Source organism: Nothoprocta perdicaria, unplaced genomic scaffold (genome assembly GCF_003342845.1).
Source record: "Nothoprocta perdicaria isolate Ctin4 unplaced genomic scaffold, notPer1 scaffold_160, whole genome shotgun sequence".
Taxonomy (NCBI): domain Eukaryota; kingdom Metazoa; phylum Chordata; class Aves; order Tinamiformes; family Tinamidae; genus Nothoprocta; species Nothoprocta perdicaria.
In genome coordinates this window covers 645,449-654,592 of record NW_020454761.1, presented here as the reverse complement: position 1 = coordinate 654,592, position 9,144 = coordinate 645,449, and the positions used below count along the sequence as shown (strand labels likewise).

Genomic DNA, 9,144 nt, shown 5'->3' with positions numbered 1-9,144 from the left:
TCACTTCACTTCACTTCACTTCACTTCACTTCACTTTTTGTTACTTTTCTTTACTTTTCTTTTTCTTTCTTTTCACTGATCACCAGTTTGAACTTGTTTCTTACATTTAAATCAATCCAGAATCTGACCCTTCTAAAGTTCCTCACAGTCAAATATTCCTGCAATGCTCCATTGCCATTTCTAATTTGCACAGGATGAGCTAAATGCTGTCTCTTCATGCAGACCTGCCACATTCATTCATCTAGCCTGGCCCTGGTCCATCTGACACTGCTGTCACTCAGGATGATCTGATGCTCATGAGTTTGACTGTGTTATGGAAAGAGGGCAGGCATTGGCATGCTGCTTGGCCTGAGAGAGCTGAGCAAGTGAGAAGAGCAAAAGGAGGCTCTCCTAAGCCTCACGATCAGCCCCATCCCCTTTTCTAATCATTTCTAACAAATCAAGCCAACCCACCTCCTGCAGTTWTCCGGCCACTTCTGTTTATTGCACTCATACTGGTGAGCCAGGACTGCCTTCATCTGGTCCTTGACCCACCAGGGTCCTGCAAAGCTCCACCTGCCCTCTCATCCAACATCAATGGCAGATCTAGGAGGCTGCAGCCCTCAGAAATTTCTGATTCCTCCAGTACCAACATTGTCACACATTAATTTCCAATTCAGACTCTGCAGGCCCACCTCATTACTCTCAAAAGCTTGTTCCAACCCCATCTGTGAAGTGCTGCTCTGCTTCATCACCCAGTTCTTCCAATGTACTCAGACTGAGGGGATTTCACTTAGAAGCAAATAGGCATGGTTATATGCAAGTTGTTTGCTGTTATGATATCCACTCAATAAATAATTTCTGGAACACAGTACACCTGCCAAAACACTGAGAACACCTTCTGTCAACCACGTCTGTGCCCTTTCAATATCCATTAATGGATGGTGGGTAGTCCGTAGTTTGGACTGGTTAAACAAGTGCCCTGCAGTCGGAGACAGACTCTGGTCCTCAATCCTTATTATATATATTTTTCCTTTAAATAAAATGCTCCAATGTGTCTGGCTGTTGGTACATTAGTCACAATAGTTCCATGGAATTGTTTCATTGTCACTGAGAGCTGCCATAGTCTTTTTTTAGCATTGTTTCCTATAGTAACCAAAGCTGTGCTCTTCCTCCTCCAAGAGACAGTGTGTAGACTTATCTATCCCTAGTAATCGAACCTGTTGACCAGTTTCAAGAGACTCGAATAGTTACTGTTCTGAAGAGGAGTTCATGAGAATTGGTCAGCCTCCAGCCAGCTGGAGGAGGGAGGTCCTGTGAGCACCTGGCTGAAGCACAAGTCAGTCAACTGCAGGACTCACACCTAGGGGGAAGGAGACTTCTTTGGTGTGGTGCTTGTGGAACAGCTTGATCTAACTTTAGCACTTCTCAGGGAAAAACTGTACACCAGATGCCAGGAAAATGATTAAAGTAGACTCTAAAATACTTGCTTTGAACTCTTTAGAAATTATGAGCGGGATCTAATGAGAAAGTCAAGAGAGTAAAAGTCAGGGTCTTGATTCCACATCGCCAAAGGACTCTATGGACTTCCTATTTATAGGAGGTGATATGGCCAGATGTGGGATTAAAAAATTACTTCTCTATGAAATTTCAAACCACCTACGCAGGGTCTGAAGCCTTAATGACCAAGCTGCCCATGTTGTGCTAATACAAAAATTAGAGCACTCGCCTAGCACTGATTCTGCCAAGGACTCTACATTCAGTTCTCCTCTACCTCAGTATACTCCTTTCTTCTCAGGAGAATTTTCTTTCCACCAGACTCCAGTCTGGACTGTCTAGGAAACATTCTTGACCCTCTCCAGAGGAATCTTTCTATTTTTTGCTGAAATGCAAGGTCATGTTTCCACAGAGAAGAATGCTTTGGACAAAATCTTAAGGCACTTCAGACTACTGGCACTTCTCAGGAGTCAGATGGGTACTTGGCTGATCACCCCAGAAGATTTTAGCACCTTTTGCTACTGTGTCCTTTATCAGAGGACTCATTGGAGAGTCCAAAAATCTTGAGTATGGTCATTTCCTTAATGGGGATAAAAATTGTCCAGTGGGACAAGACAGCCTGCAATGTGATCTCTTATTATGTGGGCATAGAAAAGTCTCTAATGATTCAAAGCTCATTTTCACTGGGCTTTATCTTACAACCTCTCACATCTGCCAAGAGGGACAGTTTATTTCACAGCTCCCTAATGGCTTCAGCACCTTCTCACAGTCTCCTACTCAAAGCTGGGAAGGTCCCGAAGAAAAACRGAATGCCAAAGTGACAGCCTTTACTGCATATATAGATTTTGTATGTGGATTACTCTGTTTTGTCTGGTAAATATCTGTGGTGCTGTCTACTCATATCCATTTCTGTTTCTTGTCTGCACTCACTAGCATGGTCTTATCTCCCTGTCTGTGCCATGCTCTGGAAGCACACAAACATACAGGCCAGGATGTGTCAACATCCTCATTTTTTTTTTAATTGGGACAGATAAGGGAAAAGTTTGGTGTTGATGAGTTTCCCTGACCAGAGAGAGATGGAGTCGAGGAATGAAGTGGAAAAGGGGAGACAGCCCTTGGGCCTCAACCTCAAGTGGAAGGAGCTCTGTCTTTGGGKCTCTTCTGCTGCCAGAACCTGGGTGCAGAGGGTCTCCTCCGCTTCCACYCATGAGAAAGGTGATCTTGGTTTCCCGACCTCTGTGCTGGAGGTCTGGCAGGCAGGCTCGGTAGGACGAAGCTGCAGCCCGCTGGCTCGCTCCCCAGCACGGAGCTTCCATTTCTCAGGGGCTTAGTGGTGTCGGTGTGAGCTGAGCCTCTAAATCTCCGCAGCATGCRGCCCTGGCACTTGGCAGCAGAGGCCACGTCCACAGCTGTCGCGGTCTCTCACCGGGGCTGCTCGCTGGAGCTGTCCGCCCTGCTCGTCATGCTCCCGGGAAAGCCCTCCGCACCGGCCAGACCTCCCGCTTCCCACCAGCACAGCAAAGCCAGAAGCGAAGAGCTGGCCCGGTGAAACCCGGGCTGCTTCGCCGCCCGCCCGGTCGTCCCCTCGTGCCTCCGCGCAGCCACACGTGATGAAAGCAGGTCTGGGGCTGACTCGAGCAAAGTCCTSCAGCGCTGCTGGCACCCGCCGTGTGGTCGTGTCCTTCAAGCCTGCCGCGAGCCTCCACCACTGCAATCAGGGAGAATTCACCCGCGGTTGCAGCAAGCATAGGTCAAGTCCACAGTCCCCAAGAAGAAGGTATTTGTGACACGTGCAAGGCAGGTTACATTTCCCCAAGCCCTTTTCTAACAGTGCAAYACCAGTTTCACTAAGCCCGGGAATGCATCTGACTTTTAAGCACGTATGTCTTCACACAGGAGCCACCTAAAGATAAGGGGACTTGTGAGGATTTGCAAAATTGAGGTCTCAGTCTTCTCAATATCTTTCAAATACAACTGCAGGATTTGCATAAATGGCCCTTTTGCTCCTTCAGTTCCTGACCAACCTGGTTAATATATGAGAAAGTTCAGTAAAAATAACTAAAAAAGCCGCCTTTTAATGTCTTTGTAGCCTGAGTTCTGAGCACAGAAAATACATTTCTCTTTTACCTGAAATGCCCTTGTGTGTATTAAATGAAGAGTGGTGTTAATCCTAGACCATACCCAATCCTTCATGTAATTTTGCATTTGTCATAGCTCAGTGATCTCGCTAAATATTGCTATGCACCCTTAAATAATACTGCCTGTCATGTAATCCTTATCTCAGATTTTTCTCAGTGGCTTTATGTCCTAGCTGAAAAAGAGCTATCACAGAAAATAAATGGGACTGAAATAACAATCCTTTGTATTAAAGTTAGCATTTGGCTTCTGTCCCAGAATTTCATACATCCATATTAGAATCAGATGCTAAGTCCAGATGAAAAGATTTCCTGGATAGGGTTTTTTTTTTTCTTATTCTTAAAGGGCTGATAACAGGCTGAAGGCAAGACACTTATTGTAGTAAAAAAAAGTCTGCCTAATACCAAAGCTTGGAAGGACAAGCTGACATGTATTATTGTTAGGCCTCCCAGCTTGATCGCATTTCAGGATCATGGAATCCCTCTCCTGGTGAACACAAAGTGTAAATATTCCTGCTCGCTTTGGCAGACGGGCAGACCCGAGGGCCGAAAGGCTCCTCAGGAAGACGCCTTTCCCTTGCTCCAGCTGACCGACCCGGGCAGGCGCACGTGGGCAGGCTCTGGGCAGGCTCTGCAGAAAGCTCTGCCTTGGGGAAAGCGGAGGAGYGGTGCTTTCCCTTGGCCATGGAGGCTGTGGGCATGAGCTCTGAGCTATAAATCAGGTTTTTGCAAAGCAGCTCTTCTGTAGGTAGCCTGCTGCTTGAGATGGGAGGCTCTAATTAGCACTTTCTTGAGGATATTTTTGCTCCGTTTTGATGCAGTATCTTCAGCAACGGACGTAGAGTACGAAGTGCAGGTTGCATCGATCCTTAATTTCAGCTCGTGATGTCACAGGATATTGGAAAATGGATGTGGTTTGTAGATGTGCTGGTTTTCTAAATAATACGCTTTTTTAAGTAACTGATATGTAGTTTGAATGTACAAGCAGAAATCCATCTCATCGACACTAGGCATTAGCAGCATCAGTGTCAACATCTGAGCTTGTTCATTTTGTAGTCAGTCGACAGAAATATGCATTTTACAGGAGGAATTCATCTGATCTATTTTAGTAGTAGTTAGGTGAGATGAATCCCATATGGCATGTTTCTGAATAGCACTATTCTCACACTCTGTGTTATTTCTTTTTTTTAATTTTTTTCCTCTACCAGAAGTTACCGTTGGGAGTTCACAAAGAGGCTTCTTGTATTAATGAGAAATAGCAGGCTCCATCCCTAGGATGTCTTTACCACTGATAATTACAGCTACCTTCATTCCTGTGGCAGCTGTTTTGGTTGATGTATTGATCTTGCAGCTGTGACTCGGGTACTCGTTCAATGAACTGGGATGAAGGGTGTTCTCTGGGATATGGTGGGCACGTGGGGCAGAAATTTCCGAGAGACCCTGGGACTTCCTCACACTATCCTGGAAACAATTCCAGGAAGGCCAGATGTATCATATACATGCCTGTTTTCCGGAGAGCTGCAACATCTGGGAAGAGGGATAAGGCAAAGTAATTTATATCAGGAAGGAAATTGTGGAAAAGTGAAGGCCAAATGTCCTAGGGAGATGTAGRGAAGGCGTAGGGGTTGGGGCTGAAGAATGGGGAGTTTCAACTGAAAAGCACAAGAGTAGCTGAATGGCAAACGAGGGCAAAGTGAGCTCTGTGCTGCAGGACAGTGTTAATGGCCATAAGGGTTGATTGCCCCTTCATCTGGTTGGCCTGAGCCACATATACTGCACCATCCAAAGGGAAGAACAGCCCCCAAAGCTGGTCCCCTCTACATATGACAAGGCACTATAGAGAGGCACTATATTTACTCTGGTAAATACAGCATTTTAGGAGGGAGAAAAATTTCTTGTGAATAGCTATGAGGAAAAAAACATCGAGTAGTGCCTGATAGCTAAGGAGTCAGAGCTGCTTTTGAGGTATATAAATAAACAGAGAGTCACAGAATAGGAGTAATAAGGTGTTATTGGCCCCRCATTTGTCACTGCATCAAACTTGTGTAACCAAATTGATTTTCAGAGGGTGCTGACTGCTGGCAACATGCTCCTTTAAAGCAGCTCCTGTTCACTGCCTCAAAATCTATCACAGCTTTTGGAGCTCTTGACTCCTGAGTAGCGTTCTGATATCTGGGTTATTGACATCTAGAAGCTCAAAGCTCTCTGATGAGATTCATTCAGCATTAGTTTTCCTGTAATTAATATCCCTGATTATGTAATTAATTTTTTTTTCTGGTTGAGAATGCATTCTGTTTCATAAATTACTAATTTTCCTCACCTCAGATCTRTTAACTCTCCCAAGTTTTACATCAATACTTGCAGTGTTGCCCAGTGACATGCGTTTGCATTTCCTTTATTTTTGATCTTTTYGCAGAGGTGACCGCAATCGCGCCATCCATTCTGAAGAGCTCTCCCACAGACCAGCAGATGAGCAAGCTCGCGAGGAGCCTGGGGCCTGAGTGGGAGCAGGTTGCCCTGTGCCTGGGTCTCTCGCACTCTGACGTCTACCGCTGCAAGGCCAACCACCCGCACAACGTGCAGTCGCAGATCGTGGCGGCGCTGGTGCTGTGGAGGCAGCGCTTTGGGAACGGAGCTACCATGCAAAGGCTGCAGGCCGGCCTGAGCGCMGCAGAGGTGGAGCCCGGAGCCATGCAGCGCATGCTCGAGTGAGGCTGCGCCGCTGGCGGCACCAGTCGAGCGCTTGGCTAAACCCAGGCCAGCGCCAGGAGCTGTGGGTAGAAGCTCTGGTGCCGCAAGCTGGGGAAAATGGGCTTGGGAGCTGTGGTTTTATTAATCTTAGACATTCTGGTTGTCCGTGGCATCTTCTGGCTTTCCATACCAGATGAATTTTTAGCGAACATTAAAAAAAGGATCGCTCTTGCCTCTTTACTTCTGTGCTATTTCAGTGGGAAGATATGGTGAAACTAAAAGTCTCTGCGAGCAGGAAGTCCTGTAGCGAGTTCAGCAACCAGTGAGTTCAGTTTCATGTTTCATTATGGGAGCGACTCTTGGTTTAACCTATTTTCTGGACTGTGTAGGAGCCTTTTTTTATTGCTGTTCACTCCTAGCCCCTGATATCCCAGTAAGAAATTAGAATAATCAGGGTTACTGATTTAACAGTTTTACCACTGTTATTGCAGGTGGCTAATTTCACTTTTATAAAGGTTTTAGCACACACAGGTTCTTGCTAGGACAGGTGGCCACCACCTTAGCTGGCCTCAGAAACTGGCCCTGAGTGGAAGTACTTGGAACTTCATGCTGCCGAGGGGTTTCCCAGTGCTATTTTATTGGTGCAGGTTGGTGCAAGGGGATGGGCACAATGTGTATGTGCCGCCTCTAGGCATAGAACTGGTTGGGAATTCCCTGGGCACATCATACACCATGCACAGGTGACCAGAGGTTATGCAGGAGCTGGCAAACAGAGCAAAAAGATACTTGAAAAGTGAGACACTTGTTTGTCTCACTGTGCAAGTCTGTGCCCAAGTTCACAGAGCCTCTCTGCCCAAGATGACAGAGCAGCCCTCGCTGCTCTCCTTCCAAATTGTGCCAGACCCTCTGCTCATTTGCTTCCCACCTGTTTTTCTGCATCTGACTGGGGCTTCATGATTCCTGTCCTTGTTTCTTTGACAGCAGTCACCATGTCACTGTTAACAGTTAGATTTTACCCAGAAGAATCGTAAATCTTGGGCTTTTCTCCTCCTYCCCTCCAGCCAAAGAGTTTTTCTTCCTTCTGGAAGAAACCACAGAGCTTTTTGCTCAGCAGCAGAAAGGGATATCAGTCCTCAAGGAAGGTGTCCGAGGGCAGCAGAAGTGGCCAGCTGCTTCCTGGGACCTGGGGATGAGAGGCAGAGTACAGTTCAGTGCTTTCTGCACAGTTTGCTCCCCAGTAGATGAGGAGCAAAGCTTGGATGCTGGGTTTCCAGGTCGAGTTCCAATGGAGCATTTTAGCTGCAGTCATTGCCAATTAACTTCCTGTCCTCCCGGATCTGCCCCATCTAATTTAACAGCTTCACAGCTTTGTCCGATGTCTTTATGGAGGCAAGAATGAGCTTTGCAGTTTCTTTTTAAATCTTTCCTCTATGCAGATATTCAGAAACATCTGGGAAATTAGGAAAGACAAAAGAATTTTAAGGACACCCCATGTGCCTTGCTTTTCATGGTAACAGAGAATATATCTGGGCAGGATCAGCACTTATAGGCCCTGAAGCAATTTGGTAGTATCTTATTTTTAGTCTTATATAATACAGCTCTGACCTTCAGTAAATCATGATCCTGTTATACCTCACTCAAATCTTAATTGATTATATCCGATTATGGCTGCTTACAGAGTTTAAGTCTATCAGCAAGTCCCAAATAAACAATGTAAATCAATTTAGGCCTGGGTTTTTTTTTACTTTACTGTTTCACAATGCTTTAATGTCAGCATATTCCTTCTGTTTGGAAGTCACCTGAGTGCAGATGGGGTTGTATAGGTGTGCAGASATTTGGCAGATTCTGGAAAACATGGCCCAAAGTCGAAAGCATGAAGACTCTGACCCGATTCTCTCAGAGATAAGAGATAAACAGCAGTGTCAGCTGTGGCCAGCGAAAGGAGCAAAGCTGTGCCTGTTGCAGCACTTTGGAGGAGCAGAAGCTGGAGATGGGGATCAGGGAAGCTACTGAAAACGTGATTTACAGGAAGAAGCTACCTCTCAGTCACATAAATGCAAGCACCATATCTTGTTCTAACCCACTGYAGACCAAGCCTTAACATAGACTTGTGTTCCAAGGGAGTTGTCCCCACTTAACCTTGCAAAAGTTAACTTTCTTCTCTTGGACTAATTTTGCATTTTATGATATTATGCGTTTGTAACATCAATGTCAGGTTGCCAATAACAAATGCATTCAGAGTATTTTTAATGAAGTTTTTAAAAGCTCCACAGGGAGTAGGTATAAAACTTCATGCCAAATATGAATTTATAAGGATAAGCGGAAACTTTATAGGTCAGATATCCTTCGTGTATCTAGCATAGGTCACTGGAAACTTGAGGGATCAGTATCATATCAGGTGATTTCTGCATAGCATTTAAATTGTTCTTTAAATGGGCTGAATTCTGCATCCCAGGAGCCCTGGCTAGACAAGGAATTTAAAACCTGGCCCTTTGCATTGTAGAAAAGAGCACTTCATTCCCAATTTATAGCTACTTTCACATTCCCAGGCCCTAAATTAATGCTGTAATACTTGAGCTGCAAATATTGAAGGGAGAGGTTTAGTTATTTTATGAGACTGTTTCCATTGCTGTTATTTTTAAATTCATGGAAATGTTCCTCTTAGACTCTTCAGTTTTGTTAAAGCTCATTCTTGCACCACACAAGACACACTTAACTTGCCAGTAGTATTCCTTTAACCCAGTGGATTTTTCCATCCACTTAAAAATATTTTTCTTCCGTGTGTCATGCTTTATATTACACAAGGATGCAATTAAGACAATTTAGTTCTTCAGATATATAG

The 9,144-nt window shown here is 45.1% G+C and overlaps 1 protein-coding gene across 1 annotated transcript in view; it reads left to right on the top strand.

The window, feature by feature from the left end:
* The window catches only part of CRADD (CASP2 and RIPK1 domain containing adaptor with death domain), a 78,577-nt gene extending 70,621 nt beyond the window's left edge, over nt 1-7,956 (top strand). The window contains exon 2 of the mRNA XM_026035519.1: nt 6,028-7,956. Coding sequence (XP_025891304.1) covers nt 6,028-6,323 — 296 coding nt within the window. The 3' untranslated portion in view covers nt 6,324-7,956. The remainder of the gene's footprint in view (nt 1-6,027) is intronic.
* The last annotated feature ends 1,188 nt before the right edge of the window (nt 7,957-9,144 follow it).